The sequence below is a fragment of the Hippoglossus stenolepis genome, chromosome 10 (assembly GCF_022539355.2).
Source record: "Hippoglossus stenolepis isolate QCI-W04-F060 chromosome 10, HSTE1.2, whole genome shotgun sequence".
Taxonomy (NCBI): domain Eukaryota; kingdom Metazoa; phylum Chordata; class Actinopteri; order Pleuronectiformes; family Pleuronectidae; genus Hippoglossus; species Hippoglossus stenolepis.
This window is the reverse complement of record NC_061492.1, coordinates 7,830,665-7,847,793: the sequence shown is the minus strand read 5'-3', so window position 1 is coordinate 7,847,793 and position 17,129 is coordinate 7,830,665. Positions and strand designations below refer to the sequence as shown.

Below are 17,129 nucleotides of genomic sequence, written 5' to 3'. Positions count from 1 at the left end.
CTGATGTGACGCGCTCCGCTCCGCTCTGTGCGCGCAGGTGACGGTGGAATTCGCCGACGAGCCGAGCCTGTCGTTCATCTGCGCCGAGGTGGACTGCAAGGTCGTCCACGAGTTCATCGGCGGCTACATCTTCCTGTCCACGCGCGCCAAGGACCAGAACGAGTCTCTAGACGAGGAGATGTTCTATAAGCTGACCAGCGGCTGGGTCTGAGCTGCACCACCACCCCCCCGAACAAGCCAGGGGTCAACGATTGTGGGCCGGGGGGGCCAGGAGGGGAGCGGTGGGAGTGGAACCACGTTGTATGGGTTTATTTTATTCTACTTTTCTCAGTCTTTTAAAGTTTTTTTTGAGCTGTGCTGAAGAGTCCAGAGCAGCAACCGTTGCCATGCCGACAACCGTGTTCTCTGTTGTTTTGCCGACGAGGTCACTTGTTCTAACACTAAATTGTGGTTGAATCAGTTCAGACGAACTTTGAACTTAAACTCCTGTGGTTGAGCAGAAGCCTGTTTAACTACGACCACCCGCCGCCTCCTCCTCCTCCTCCTGGACCGCCGGCCATCAACTTAACGTCCATGACTTCCCTTTAAACACCAATCAAACACCAAATTTAATCCCAAAGATCCTTTGATTTTCTTTTTTCCTCTTCACTCTTTTGTCTTTTCCTTTTTCTCTTCTAGAACCGGACTAAAGAGCTGATGTCCAACTGTCGTTGAAACATGTTGTGATTTAGTGCCACAGATACCCACAGTCATATCTAATTATTTATCCTAAAACACGGACCTCCTCAGAGTCTGATGGAAAGGGGGGGGGATCTGTAAACAGCAGTGTACATCCTATCCGCTCTATGAAGGGTTTAATCTCTATGAAGTCACGTGTAAGCACTTCTACACTACACAGTCCTGTTTTTGAATAAGCTGTTTTTTGTTTTTTTTAAATGTCCTTTTTTTCTTTCGATGTCTGCGTCTCCACAACCGGAGACAGTCTAGTCCCTCCTATGAACTTTCATCGTATTCTCTGACAGGTGCGACACTGAGAGCCTCAGTTTAGTTTTTTGTATTTAACGGACTGCTGATAGTGAGCATGTCTGCAAACACACTACAGCTCAGTGCACTGTAACGAGCGTCCCGTTTGTTCGGAAATCTGGGTTCAAACCATAGACCGGAAAATAAAGATGGACATCGCCGCTTCCTCCCGTTGTACAAACATGAAGCTCAAATATCTAAAATGCGGCCATCTTGCACTTTTGACTTGATTTGGAGCCGGAGTCTGGGCAGTAGTAGTTGTTATGAGGTCCTGCCGATGCACGCGCGCAACCAATCATGAAGTTTCACCCCATTTTTATAGCATCAAATAACTCATTAAAACATTTCAACGAGCATGTGTGATAAGAACTACCTAAAATGACCTATTTTTATCCATGTCCCATCCACTAACACAGAGGAGGCAGGGACCTTACACTGCCGCCAACCACCAGGGGGCGATCAAGACCGTTTTGGACCTCCACGAGTCGACCTAACAGCAAAAATAGCTCAGTCTAAAAAGTCATTAATTCTCATGTTCGCAACATTTAGTGTTTTCTCAAAACACGTTTTATAAACACTAATCAATAATGTCACAAGTTGTCAGTGTGTGTTTAAAGTGTCTCATCCCATCGACAGGTTTTATCCTTGTTTTTTTAATATTTAAACACTCAAGAAGCTAAATGATTTGTCAACATGTCCACTACGTTTCCCAAAGTTTAGAATGTTCTTTCATCATCATGTGACCTGGAAAGTGCACGTTTAGAAATCATCCTATTGGCAGTGATTTTTCAAAGTGTCCACTCCCTTTCTCCAACCTTAAGCTCGTCTCTTAGACCACATTCTTTCCTCTCCTGACCTGAAAGTGCAGATTTATAAGTAATGTGCATTAACATTTATCCAGACGTGTGTTTTTGGCTGCATTTGAAAATGAAGGAAATCACATTATCATGCTTTCGATTACATTTAAAAGCCCTGACATCTCATTGCTCTGTGCATTGACACTACATAACACGAGGGATCATCGCTCCCTTCTGCCACCTTTTTCCTCTTCTCGCCTTTCTGTCTCTCACACCGTATAGTATTAATATTGTTGTTGTTATTCTTATTTTTATCATTACACACCAGCAAAAGGTCACTGAGTTTGAAGAATGAATATGCAAAATGTTTTTTTCTTTTCTTCTGTTCTCAGTTATGAAGGATCAGTCAGTAAAGTATTATTTTTTTGTAACTAATGTAAAAACACAAACATTTTATAGAAATTGTACAGTTTTTTTTCTGCTTTTTGGGGGTTGGAAGTATTTCCTTTCAGGAAGAAAAAAAAAAAAAAGTGGGGTGTCATCTGTCAACGTGTAGTATTCAGAACCGTGCCTGCTCATGTTGTGGTCTTACCGGGTTTTCAGATGAAGATATATATGATTATATATGAAGATAACACTAGTCTCAAACTCCAGATTTGATGAAGATGTTTGTCGAGTACATATATATATTTTTTTCTAAAATACAGATACGTATGCCTTTTCAATGTGTTCTTTGTTTTCTTGTATTACTGCTTAATTTTATTGATTTTCTGCTTTCTCTTCTACCACCTGCGGCCCAGAGTCGCATTTTACGCTCATTCTTTCGACTGACGGTGAAACTTTACGTGCATTTTTCGCTGCAAATTTAATTTGCTCTGTGCCTTTTTTTTTTGTTGTTGAAGTACTTCACCTATTCGTCTGATATTGTGTCACAACCGAAGTGTGCCATTTAATAATTGTCCATATGAAGGAGACCCACATTGCTTAGACCTTGGAGTTTGAGACAAATCAGCAAAAAATGAAGTTGGGAGGAAAATCAAGCCTCGTCTTTGTTGTCTGATGTGTTTGTTTGCCTCCAGTGTCGGGAGCAGCAGTGCATGTCCTGCTGCTCTGTTTTCTGACTGTAAAAATGCATTTATTTTAAAAAATAATAAAGTAATTTTTATTTAAACTCTGTGTGATCTGGCCTTGATTATGCACTTTAAGCCACATTCAGTTACCACCACTGGGTGATATCTGACACTCCCTGTAAAATATGCTTAAATATCTAAATTAGCTTCATATTGGGTTGAGATTTACAATCGGCTGCACCTCGGTTTCTGTTACGTCTACGTACCACTACCAGCTGTCAGATGAGGTATAATCCACTTTTTAAATCCACATAGGAGCGCCAGGATATAAAAAACTGAGCAAGTGCAGCTGGTGACAAGTCTTGCTCCATCAATTTGTGCAAAGTTGTAGTAAAATGCATCAAAGTTGGATCAAGAAACTGAAACTATGGTAGTTTAGAGAAATTACACCAAACAGTTACAGATATCAGAGAGGAGCTAGACCTTGTGTAGAGATCAGTCTGAAATCTTTTAGTTTAAAAATGGCAAACTGAAGATCTATTGCAACATGTATATATCTATAGCGTGTGCACTGGTTATGTTTGTCCATCAGAGGGCAGTGTGCAACAACCTTCCTCCCCTGTGCTCTCTCCCTCTGAGGCCTCATCCTCACTGCTGTCCAAACTTCTCCAGATCTGACATGTTTACCTGAAGTCCCAGCACCGACCGAGCGGCAGATTGAGGAGGAGATTAGATCAGAGCCGCCTGCAGACAGGCTGTCTATTCGCAGACCCCCTCTCACACACACACACACACACACAGTTGACGTGGCACATATTAGTGCTGTCCCCTGCTGAGCAGCTGGGGTATGGAGGTGGCTGCTTCCACCCCCTGATGTCCACTGCAGTGTCATTTAGAAAAGACATTAGTGTCTCTGCATTAAAGAACAATAGCTCTTCTCTCTTGTTGGTGCAGTAAGAACCCAACAGTCTTTGCTGGAACATGTGAATGTCCACTCTTCTATTGTGCATCTAATATTTAGATTTATCAGTTTCTAAGTATTGTTTCAGTTACAGCTGACACACAGATTTCTGCAGCTTCCAGTCACGTCTGAGATCAGATGAGTGTCGCAGTGGGAGCGATGAAGCTGAGCTCTGCAACAACATCCTCTTCTTCCTGAAGACGGGTCTCAGTACAACACTTACACTGTTGTGTTTGACAGGAGTAACTTTCAAGGAAGCTTTCGAACGAGGTCCCCTGTTCACCCGTCAGCCACAATATTAAAGCAACACTCTTACAGAGCAACAGCGCCCTCTGCAGCCCCACGTGGTGATTGATGCTCTGTGTCCGAGCGAATAACTTAACAACTTGTTATCTTGTGATCGGGAGTCTTGCGGTTGTTGTGAGTTTACCCCACGGGCTCACACTCGACATGGTCTTTCATCAGGAGAAACCCTCTACTGGTATGTCCGGTCTGCTCTGATTGGCCAATTTGTTCATATATTTAGACTATGGATATCAGTCGGAAGGGGAAATGTGTCGGCGAGCATCTTGAAGAGTTTACATGTTTCTGTTATCGAAACTAAACACAGACTTGGCTCCTTTTGTCAGCGAGTTCCAAAATTTGTCGAAAATCTGGTTAAAAACCATGTAGTACGAAATCGTGGATTTCATGTGGAGAAAAGACAAAGCCTATCAACCTTTGACTGGAGCTCTGACTGCCCAGTAACACTCACTCAACTGAAACACAACTAACCAGTGGACATTACCCATGAACCAGAGGAGCTGCCACTGCAACAAATCCAACAAAGTCTGGTTAGAGTTCTTCATATTTTAAAGAAGGACATAGACACTGGATTTTTATAGATTTAAGACTTTTTGACTGATCTACTGTTCGACGTCACTCTTGAACTTGGGCCTGATTATTGGAATCTGAGCTGTTACATAGAGCGAGAGCAGGTGTTCAGGGTGAGGAGCGTCACCATTCTCCTGATTCCAAGTCAGTGAACCATCAAAATGATTTTGAAAAGCTGATATACTGTTCCTTTAAAACCTCTTTTAATGCTCCCTGTACAGCACATATTTCTGAGGGACTCTAGCCCCACCTAGTGACGAGGAATTCCTCAGAGACCTCTGGAGGACGGAGCCGGACGGAGGCTTTGATGTGAAAATGTGGGAGGAGACCTGATGCAGACTGTGCTGCTCACAAACAATTAAAATGCAGGAAGTGAAAACATGAAAGAAGTTGCACAGGACAAGGAGCAAAGTGCCGGGAACCATTCAACTGCAACTTCCTGGGTAAACAAATGGCATCATTCAGATTCAGGGGAACATTGATAGCATCATTCCTGACGTTCACCACCAGTACAGTCACTGGTATTGTCTCTCTCTCACATTCTCTCTCCTGCAGTGAGTGGAGTTTTAAAGACGATGTCAGACACGGCAGCTGAAGTGCAGATTGAAATTTTGCTTGAAGAATCTCACTCTTATTCCCTTCAGACGTTTTGACCTTGTCGAGGAACAACTGCTTTTTAAAAGACATTCTCTCTCTCTCCACTGTCACCAACTGTCAGGAGGTAATTTTCAGAGTTCACTTCGTGGCGGCTGCAGGTGAAAGCAGCTGCTGTCACGATGACAGAAAGAGATGAGATCTTACAGGTTTCTCTGGGGACGCCCATGTTGGTCTGTCCCTCCATCCACCGCTTTGCTCCAGACTGAAATATCTCAACAACTGCTCGATGGATCGCCACCAGATTTCTTTTTAAATTACATCCATGGTCCCCTGATGTTAAATGTCATTTTCTCTAGTGCCTCCATGAGGTTATGTGTGAAATCTCTCAACAATTATTAGATCTTCACGACATTTGATGTAGAGATGTTCCTCTCAAGATGACTTTAAATGACTGTGACGCTCCTTCGTCTTCTCCAGACATTCACGTCAGCCTCAGTTGTAATTTACTAATAAGCGATTGTGAGCGTACTAGCATGCTAAACAAAAATTGTGAGCATTATAAACATTTTGTCCTTCAAGTCATGTTAGCATCGGGAACGTTTAAGCGTCCTCCTGTTAGCATTTAGCTCAAAGTATCTTGACGCTGTAATGGATGGAGACTGTATATTACAGACTGTATATATATATTTATATTAATGGACGTAGACTCGTGTGAAATGTGAAGCCAATGTGCCTGAAACCTGTATTATCTCCATTGACCAGCAGAGGGCGACTCCACTGGTTGCAAAAAAAAGACGTCAGTTTCTATAGAAGTCTATGTCTCTGTGAAAACTACTTCTCACTTGATCTATAACATTGGTAAACATCTTCATTAAAAGTTTATGGTCTCAATCGCTAGTTTCAAGTCTTCTTCAACACAACATGATGTTCATTTAGTAAATTATGGTCCTGTTTAGAGTCAAACAGACGATAAAGCTCCATATGCATTGAGTCGTGGATACCGTATGATTGACAGCTCGTACCACCCAATGGGTGCAGCTGTAGGGGACGTGCAGCTTTCAGTCAGGTTCAGCTCCCATATGATTACTCCTGGTTCAGATTAGCCAAGAGTGGCTGCTGGACAAAATGTCAAACTGGAGGCTTCAAAGCGGCTGTTCACAAACCAGTGGGTGAGGTCATGGTTACCACTTGATGCAGACCTTTAGTCTTGAGAGGTTTTGCTTCCCTGTTTCTCTTTAATTTACTTTGGTTGCAAGAAACGCTCCAATATATCTACTTTAATCAAAAGCCATAATTTAACTTTTCAAAGTAAAAATTCTTCTCAGCATAATTGAGAGCCTTGGATATTTTGGTTTGTAATCAATAGCAAATGGAAAACACTTTAATTACTAAGTAGCTGGATGTGTTTGCTGCATTCATCCCCTCATGAGAGTTTTGCAAGTCAAACCATTTTGGATTCTTACTCAGATATTAAAAGTGTTTATTTGCCATAAAAAGCAAAAAGTAATCGTTATGATGATTTACAGTCCCTTCCCTACGTAGAGTCTGTGTGTTTGACCTCTTTGTTTTCCCATCAAATTCTACCTTAAAAAACCTCACATATGTTCTTCTCATCATCTCCGACGGTTCGGTTTAAATATGTTTCAGTGGAAAAGGCTCAGTCTGGGCTGAACACGGACGAGAGCCAAGACTCTTATCTTGATGTCATCAGTTCTACTCTGGAGCTGCTAAACTGAGCCTGAAGGCTCCAGGAAATCATGGATCTGGTAAAAAAAAAAAAAGAAAAAGTTCTCTTTGGTTCAAAGCCTAGAACAACAGTTTAATACGCCCAGAAAATCATGTCCAATTTAACCATTAATTAAGTCATGTCAGTGACATTTGTTAACAGATGTAACAGGTCAAGAGCTTTTAGTTTCTATTTCAGGAAGAACAGTTTACAAACAAGTTATCGTCATGACGTTTTTTCTCCCTGACTCCATCTACATCTTCTGCAGAGATGATCCCTCACGTGTGTTCTTCTCTTCGTATGAAACCTGAAACAGTTGAATCTATAAACAACATTCTGCGCCGCTGCATCTGGAGTGTACGTGGAAGCCTGAGGTCATGCGCTCTGTTAGTCTTGCCGTACCGTCTGGGACATCACGCGTGCCGCTGCAGAAATTCTAAGCATGTCATTAAAGTCTCCGAGCCGATCTGCAGGGTGTCCTCTCAGCTGATGAGGTCATGTCACATGGTGTTTAAAGAGATGAGATGGGACTGTTGTGAGCCAAGATGCTAAGACCATCACTTTGTGCAGCACGCAAGAATTGCACGGTCATGCATACATACGCTAGTATAAGCACACAGGCGTTTGTGAGTGTGTTGTGCTACAGATGTTGTGTATTCCAGCTCACATAACAAATTCAAGTTGAATCTTCTCTCGGGCTATTTGCTGTGGAGTCTTCTAAAGTAATGCACTTCTCCCGCGGGGGGGATCTCTGGCTTTAAGCACTGTTGCACAAAATTGGGTAATTTGCATCACTCACTAAAACCTGTTGTGTTTGGCAAAATCCAGTTTTTCTGCGGAATTAATGCAATTTCGAGGCCTGACGTTGTTTTGGAAGACAAACAGACAAAGTGTCAGGTTACTTTGTCGTTTGCTTTACGTGGTGGTTAAGGAACCTGTCTTTGCCTGGTGCACGATGGGAGCATCAATCTGCTGAGTTTTCCTAAAAGAAGGAAACAAATCCAGGGAAGATATTTCATCCAAATCATAACATGGCAAAAGTCAATATGGAATCCAGGTTTAAAAAGAGGAAATAAAGAGCAAACAGAGGCTCAAATGGGACACCAGGGGCAACTTTCAATTAAGCCGGCTCCGTGGCAGATACTCAGATAATTCAGCTGCTTATAAATTGATCCCTGTGGATCCACAAGCCACACCACATATCAGGACCTCATTGGCGCCTTCGTCTTCAGTTTCATCCATTTGCTTTTATTACGTTTGCCTCAAATTGTTCCCAGACTTAATAAGAAACAGGTCTGTGTTAATCTCAAACTCTCCGAGCCCCCTGTGTGCAGCTCTGCGGTGTTACGAGTGTGACATTGTCTCCGAGTGACACCGCTTGTCCGGCGACAGTAAAAAGACCAAATTGAACTCGCAAATAAAATTGGATTCTTGGCTTTTTGTGTTACCCAGAGGGGCCCTGTTCATCGATCGGCCAAATTAGGTGCTTTTGACTGTCATCTGCCAACAAAAGGATAAAAAGGGGGGAGAGGGAGTGGGTTTACTGGCAGAGCAGCAGAGACAGGAGAGAGAGGATGGTGGAGACACGACTTGCCGCGGTCTTTCTGTGTCTGAATGCAGGTTTCCACCAGGAACTCCGGGTTCCTCCCACAGTCCAACGACGTAGATTGGGGCTGGGTAAACTGGAGACTCTAAACTGACCGTAGGTGTGAATGTGAACCCTGTGATACTCTCGCTTTGTTTGTCAATGCCCAGCTGCCCACGTGACCCTCAAATGGATTAGTGGTATAGGCAAGGCATGGATGGATGTATGGGTGGATGGATGGACGGGTGGATGGGTGGAGGGATAGATGGCTGGATGGGTGGATGGGTGGATGGATAGATGGATGAATCCTCAAAGGTTATAACCAACACTGACTGATGCATGGAAATAGCACCTGTTTCCCAACAAGGTCCCGACATTTTCAATCAGTCATCGACCACTGAAGCTGAAGAAAGTGAAGGGGTCGTATTCTTCAATATGACTGAGACATGGGGTCTGAACCCTCTATAGTAACAGAGGTGACTTGGTACATTGAGAAATGCCCCACACACAACCACCCACTCCCCCACACATCTATCATTCAGCTGTCTGACTGCCACGATGGAGATGGATATAGTTTGAGGTGTTTAATGGCGTGTGGCTCCATTACAGAGTCTTCTACCCGGAGAGTTGCTCAGAAATCTGACTTCAGCACACCCCAGAGTATTCACTCTGATTCAGGACGGGTTTTTCCCTCTGAAAATCCTGTTTTCACTCCCGAAAGCGTATAAGCTGCCGCCTGTGGGAGCAGTGAGATTAAATGTTTCTCCAGTGTTGGCATGATGCGTAACAGCAGGCGAGGAGGAAACAGAGAAGTCAGACTGAGAGACACATCTCACTGTTTTGTATTCCACTTGGTATTTCCCTTTGTACTCTGTAGTGAAACAGATGTAGGGCTTACAATACGAGGGTTTATGTATTTACCATTTTCACTTCAAAAATGTCCTTTTCATAAGACCCCAGATGTAGAGAATGATCACTTACAATCAGTTGTATTGACGTTGTGTTAACTGCATTGGCACCGATTTCATACTGTGACAATCTGATATGTGAAATCAGAAAAAGTGCTTAGACAGACAAAGCAGACAGAGGGAATTAAAAGTCACACTAATGAAAACCGTTAAGAAATATAAGCAATTAGAAGTCAGTATCACGCAAAAACAATAAAAAGTTGACATTATATAAAAGTAATTAAGTACAAATAAAAAGAATAAAAGCAATAAAACGATAAAAAGTTTAAAAGATGACATCACATTTAGGCAAGTCTGTAAAAAAGGTTTTTAATAAGTGATTTAAAAGACTGAGGGACCCTGATGGACGCTCACCTTTAGACTTAAGTCCCGACTGTGGGACGACCAGAAGGCTCCCACCTTACAAGGCTCTGATCTGGGGCCTCAGCATCTCTGCTGTGTAGTTTGGGGGCAGACCAGGTGGGCTTAGAAAGTGATCAGTAAAATCTTAAAATCAATTCCAAACCGAGCAGGGAGCCAACGATTGAGAGAAGCCAGGATTGGTGTGATGTGACTTTGTCGATTAAAACCAGTAAGAAGCCGAGCTGCTGCGCTCTGAACTAGTTGGAGGCGAGAGCGTGACTTGATTTATGCCAGAGAAAAAAAAATGAGTCACAGTAGTTGAGTCCTGAGATCACAATTAATAGGAAAAACTTCTACCAGGTTAGAGTGGGAGAGAAGAAGTTACATTTTTGAGATGGTTTACTTCAAGAAAAAGACAAAAACCTGTCCAACCAGATCAGGTAAACAGAATAATATTGTTGTGTTAGCGATAGCTCCCTCTTTCCCTCATAAACCAGCCGCCTGAATGTGATTAAATATTGATTTTTGTATACATATTAAAACTAAATACGTCACCGGCTGAACAACAATCTCTATTACTAATGCACAATTCAAAAACTGACTGGGACTCAGAACAACTTTCTTTGCCATATTTTCTGAAGTGTCAAAGCAGCTATGATTGATCCGAGTATGAAAGCGGTTACTTGAGGCTGGCTGGCGTTCACATGATGGATGGTTAATATTTGCTTCAAAGACAATTAAAGTGGCTGCTGCTGGCACAGAAATATTCCAATGACGGATCCCTAAATCCACACTTGAAAAGGTTTCAAAAGCCATGTCCATGTGCGCAGTTAGGAAAAGATGTTTTTAAAAGAAACGACAGGCGCCTCTGCTCCAGCAGTGTCTCATAGGTCATGTGCATGATTCCCATCATGTGACAGATCATCTGGACTAATCAGATGAATCCTTGTTACGACTATTGACCGAGAGTCACTCATTGTAAAAAATAAATGCAGATATGGCTTCAGAAAATGGCCGTGAAAACTGGTTCTGCTCAAGAGAGAGATCTTATTTGTATTTCCGTGCTACACTGAACCCAATTCTGCTTGAAAAAAAGAAAAATGATTTCTGCAAGTGCATCCCAACTGAGGCTGATTAGCAGAGGATTTAAACCAAAACGCACTCAGGCGAGGAAAGCTAATTGAACATGAGGAATAGGTGAGATTCAGTATTGCAGGAAAATGTCATTTATTCAGCTTCTGGTGAATCTAACAGGATCGTTTAGTGGCCTCATGTGAGAGATATTCTATCAGGACACTTGCAAGTGAAATCAATACCAGATCTGAGGTATTTGATTTTTCTGTTTTTACGCCTCTCAAATATTATCAAAGTGGATTGTTACACTTGACCTGGTTCGATAATGTGAAATGTGCACACACACACACACACACACTCACACACACACACACACACACACACTCTGATCCTCTTACTTGACAAGTGAACCTGAAACGATTGGTTTCAAATGACCTCCTCCCAGGGGCCAGACCAGGGGTGGGGCCAGGGGGCACCGGCCCCAGCTAAAATCTGATTGACCCCTAGAGTGCCCCTCTCCTCCCAGCAGTCTTTTTTAAATATAATAAACAAGTCACTTACTAACAATACAAACAATAAATATGAACAAAAAAGATTATTTATTTTTCTAAGCTTTTTCATGAAATAATTAGAAATTTCACAATATATTCAATGATGTGAGGCTTTGCTATAGATCTAACAGAAAACAAGGAATCGTGTATCGATGTTGGACATATGTAAATTGTGGATTTACACAGAGGGGCCCTGTATGGCCCCTTATTTAGAAAAATCCAAGATCCGCAACTGCTCCCTCCTCATATAAACACACTCCCACCTCCCTGAATGTGCCGAGTTCCACGAAGTTACCGAGAAACCACGAACACACACAAACCGATGAGAGAAAATCAAACACGTACTGTTTGATTTTCCCCACTTGGAACACAGACAGACTTGCAATGAAATCTCAAATAAAAACATGCAACAACACACACACACACACACACACACACACACACACACACAGTCCCTTTTTGAAGTAATGTATGCATGTCAGCTCCACCATAAAAAGACATGTTTTTCTCCCCAGTGCAGCTCTGTATAACCAGTGTGTGATGTGTGTGTGTTTCATGCCTCACACTGTGAAGAGTAAATATCAAACCACATGAATGCAATGTTTGATAAGTGCAGCAGAGAGACGGAGGGAGAAAAAAGTGGCGATGAAGTGTGTTGGGTGTGTGAGTGTATGGCGGCCATCTGGCCATTTGGGGGAGATGAGAGGCAGCTGGTGGTTCCGAGCAAAGGGTCCCTCGCACCGTTCCATTCTTCCATCGTCAGATCTCCATGTTTACCCTGCTCGCCACAGGGACTGAGGCAACTCCTTCTCCCTAATCCAGCCAGCGCGCACTGCTCCGTGAGTGATGTCACAGGCAGGAAGGATGTTTATGTTTTCCAGGATTTTTCGGATGAGGGATAGAGAGGGCGCCCAGAGAGAGGGAGGAAAAGGGGATGAAACACCAGGTAGAGCTCCTGCTTTCTGTGGGAGTGCTTCAGTGATGGACTCAGAGAGAAGTCACTGATTAACCCTTCAATCCTACAGATGCTTTTTAGATTCCCGACATGATTCAAAGGTTTTAAATAATGCCAAATACCTAAAACAGAATTGAAACCTGTATAAAGGGAAAGGGATGTATGATTTTCCATCAAGTCGTTTATAAATATAGAGCAATTTAAAAACACAGGGAGTTGAGTCAATCAGGAAAAGAACAACAACAACAGGAAGTAGTGCAACGATAGAATCAAAAACTATGCAAGAGAAAAAGACAGAGGAAAAGACTAAAGTAACAGATTAAAAAACATGGAATCATTCAAGGCCAATTTGATATTTTAGTTTGGTCCATCGCCCATCCATTAACATGGAGGAGGCAGGATTTATGACCTATACTGCAGCCGGCCAGCAGATGGCGTCCTATACGTTTTGGCTTCACTATTGAGGAGCCGTCATGTCGTCCATCTTTCTATACACTGCCACAAGCAGGTACACATGATATCAAAGTGCATTATTATAAAAAATTTTAAAAACAAGCTAATGGAAACTCAAAAGGGAACAATTGGAAGATACATTTTTCATAATGACGTGTGCTCAGGGTCATGGGAAACAAAGGTGCTCCAGAGAATTAAAGGAGTAGCTCAACCATTCTGTAAATTTGGCGTGGTGTTAAAAAAAACCTAGCACAGTGAGACCATATGACCACTGCATAGAATATTCAAACCAATCCACAAGGAGAGCCGCGATTGGTTACTTTCCCCCCGCCGTTCCCAAAGATTCCAATCCTATAACACATCTCGGAAACTTCAGGCCACAAGAGCAAAACCTGGAGGATGTTTCCGTCTCTGCGGTGTGTCATGGATCCAGAGCCCAACCTCAGGACTGGATTGAGCAATAAGCTGTGTGCAAGCTTTCAACGTGTTTGCTGGCCGCTCATTCGGCAGACTGAGACTGGCGGTGCCATACAAATACAAAACCCGGACGTGGTTCAGTGTTTCGCCTCTGTCATCGGAACAAATCATCAGCCAGCGTTTCCCTGGAGAGACTCAACTGCCTGAAATCCCAAACGCACCGGCAGGAAACAGCTAATGCCCTTTTAACCCTCTCTGCTGGTGTGCATCACTCTGTGTTTGCACATGTGTGTATGTGTGTGTGTGTGTGTGTGTGTAATGCATCATTTTTCCCCCTTCGGCATTCTGCTCTTTTCCCCTCCACCTGGAAAAAGTGACTCATTACTGTGAAAGTGTTTGCTCGTGCAGGGGAGCACAGATATACAGTTCATTACTTCTACAGTGCCACGGTCTAGAGAGTGCAGCTCGGTCCCCGTGGCCCCCCCGAGCCAAAGCAGCAAAACATCCCCCTTCACATCCAAATCTCTACACACACACACACACACACACACACACACACACACACACACACACACACACACACACACACACACAGCAGAAGAGCCTGCATGTGGATATCAAAGCGGATTGTCTGGAGGTAAACGTCTCAGAAGACTCGGCAAACATTTTTCAAATCTAAATTCTTCAATTGAACTATTTCCACATGCTGCAGCAGATGGTTGAGCAGCTCGCTGCAGCGTGGACTCACTGAGCCAGACAAGCTGTAATATGATCCAGATGAAGCTTCAAGGGCCGGAGAAAAATAAGGAACATCCACATTTGATTATTGTTGTGCCAATGTCCAAGTCTGATGTTGTTTTTTTTTGTGGATTACAGACGTATTTATCAAGGGTCTTAAGCTGTTGTCAGTGTAATGATGCTAGTTGGTGAAAAAGTATATGACATCTCCCCTTTATGCAGCTGGTCCTGCTCACATGATAAATGAACTGTATTTATAAAGCCTCGCAGAAGGTTCCCGGTTCCAATCCCGGTTTGGCTGGTGTTTTTCTGTGTGGAGTTTGTATGTTCTCCCCATGTCTGTGTGTGCGGTTTCTCCAGGTACTGCCCTGCCGATTGGGATTATAGGTTAATTGGACTCTCAATCTGAGGGTAAATGGTTGTTTGTCTCTGTACGTTGGTCCTACGATACGCAATAAGCAAAGTTGGCTCTAGCTCCCCCTGCGTCCCTCAAAGGATAATAGATGGATGGAAAAAGGCTTATACCTGTTTGACCCCAAAATTAGCGGGTATACGCAAGTTTTTATCAACGCGAGTTAACTCTCTAAACAAAAGGAGGTCGACTCCGTCTTTCAGATTTTTCCCCCTAGTGCTTCATGTTTGATGTCACGGACGCAACAAAAACTGAGGCTCTCTCTCACTTATCTGTCTTGGCAAATTAACGCATTCACCCGGGTTTCTCGTTTCCATCACGGGACTCAATGCCGATTGTGTCCATTCCCACTGCAGACAGAAGCCAGATGTCAGGAGGTATAAGTGAGTTTTTGACCAGTAGAAAATGGGTTCAACATCATTCACACTGTTGTTGTCAGGGGCAATTTGGGCTTCACTATGTTGCCCAAGGACATTTCCGCATGCAGACTAGAGGATGACCGGCGATCGAACCACAAACCCTCTGGTTAGTGGACCACTCGCTCTACCTCCTGAGCCATAGCCGACACCTTACAAGGGCGGAGGTTTGTAGCAGATTACTGTCGCACGGAGACGTGGAGCCAGACGACCTCAAAGTGTTTTCAGTTAAATCTTGAAATTAGAAACATTCACATTTGATTACAAAGCAGCTGCTTGTTAGCCACAAGTGGATCTGTTGTTCCTGACTGACCCAAAGGACATCTGCTGTAAACTGTAACCGGCCGTTATCATGACAAATAATGACGAACACAACACTTATCGAGTCCCTCTGCAACGTGCAAGTGATCAGCTGCAAACTTCCCGAGGTGAAAAAAAACCAGAAGCCCATTTAACTTGAACTATCTCGAGTGAGGCGTCGGCGGCGTCGGCGTCCAAGTCTGTTTATCGAAATGAAGGGAGAGCTCGTAAAAGAAGCCAAATCTATCAGGAATTAGATCTCTGCAGGGAATTTGGATGACTCACAATCAGCCAAGCAAAACATTCGGCTGACACAATCGCACACACAAACACGCGCAGAGAGAGAGAGAGAGAGAGAGAGAGAGGGAGAGAGAGTTCCACTGCCTCCGTGTGTGAATTCCCAGGGGAACAGATTTCTGTTGGCATGGCTGTAGAAACCAAAGATGGTGGTCAGCAGCTGCTGGTGATGCTGTCCGTAAGCTCAGGTAGAGCAGGCCTGTCGGAACAAGGAACACAGAGACACTAACTTTTCTCTGGAGTGGCCCTGGGGAACGACCGAGTTACTGCTCATGAAGTCATATCGTGGGAAGCCTCCTATAATCAGAGATATTTGAGCCTTGAGTCATCGTGAGGATTTAGAGTCGCTGCGGTGACCTCTTTAAGTGAAGACCTGCCCGAACAGATCATTCAAAGACGTTGAGCCACTTTACATTTTCTTTTGACGTTACTGTTGATTGATTTTGTTGAGCGGGGCACCAACTGCGATCAGGTATTTTACGCTTTAGCCAAAGAAACTGGAAATACAAACCACACGATGCAGATTTTTCCGTCATGATAATCTTATGGGACTTGAAGTTCACTGTTACAAGTCCTGCGAGCAAGTTTCGTCAAGTCTGTCTGTGCAATTTATCATTGTTATTGTACAGTACATGCAGAATTGGGAGATTAGCCTACTGTTGTCAATGTTATGCAACGTTTGAGTGACAGGGACAGGCAGCATTACGGCCTGTTACACACCATTGAGTACTTAAAGTAACTTTTCAGCATGTAAGCATATAGACGGATTGTCTAAACAAGTATTAAAAACATGAAGCTGCTTTTTCTTTCTCTCGTGACCTTAAGAAATATGATATTGATATATTGAGTTGATATTAAAGAGATATTAAGTTAAAGGGACCAAATCATTAAACTGTGTCATCATTTTCCTTCACCAGTTAATATTCCCATACGAACTTGTGTCACTTACGTTATATTCAGTAATCACGTAGTATTTTTTACTTACTATGCTTTTCTTGTAAATATGTGCAGTTGTAATGAAGGTTCTTTGATGTTTGCATTGTGTCCTTTCACGTTTGTATGGTGGCCCTGAAGTGCAAATCACAATGACAAAGAAAATAAAACTACAGCAAATCAAAAAACACAGCGGCAAATAATTTTTTTTTGTGTTTTGTGATTTGCTGTTGTGTTTTGTAAATTGTAAATATATTTGTATACTTGTCGTTGTGTTTTCTTACTTGTCGTTGTGTTTTGTTGTCTTTGTGTTTTCTTACGTGTCGTTGTGTTTTGTACTTGTCGTTGTGTTTTGTTGTCGTTGTGTTTTGTACTTGTCGTTGTGTTTTGTACTGGTCTTAGTGTTTTCTTACTTTACTTTGTGTTTTCTTACGTGTCGTTGTGTCTTCTTATTGACTTCTCTTATTGAACACTGAGTTTTGTAACATGTCTCAGTGTTTTGTGCACTTCAAGGCCACCATTCCTCTCTAACCCATAGAAAACGCTGCTAAAGGCAGTTTTACTTCTCACTCCTGACTTTGACCCATGAACACATTTGGTTTCCAAAGCTTCTGTGTTCTCTCCTCTCACTGAGACTCAGA

General features: G+C 42.9%; 1 protein-coding gene across 5 annotated transcripts in view; it reads left to right on the top strand.

Moving 5' to 3' along the window:
• The window catches only part of fermt2 (FERM domain containing kindlin 2), a 41,295-nt gene extending 38,304 nt beyond the window's left edge, over window positions 1-2,991 (top strand). For all 5 annotated transcript variants that reach the window (XM_035167694.2, XM_035167697.2, XM_035167696.2 and 2 more), the window contains one exon: window positions 38-2,991. In XM_035167694.2, the coding sequence (XP_035023585.1) occupies window positions 38-211 (174 nt within the window). In that variant the 3' untranslated portion in view covers window positions 212-2,991. The remainder of the gene's footprint in view (window positions 1-37) is intronic.
• Window positions 2,992-17,129: the final 14,138 nt, after the last annotated feature.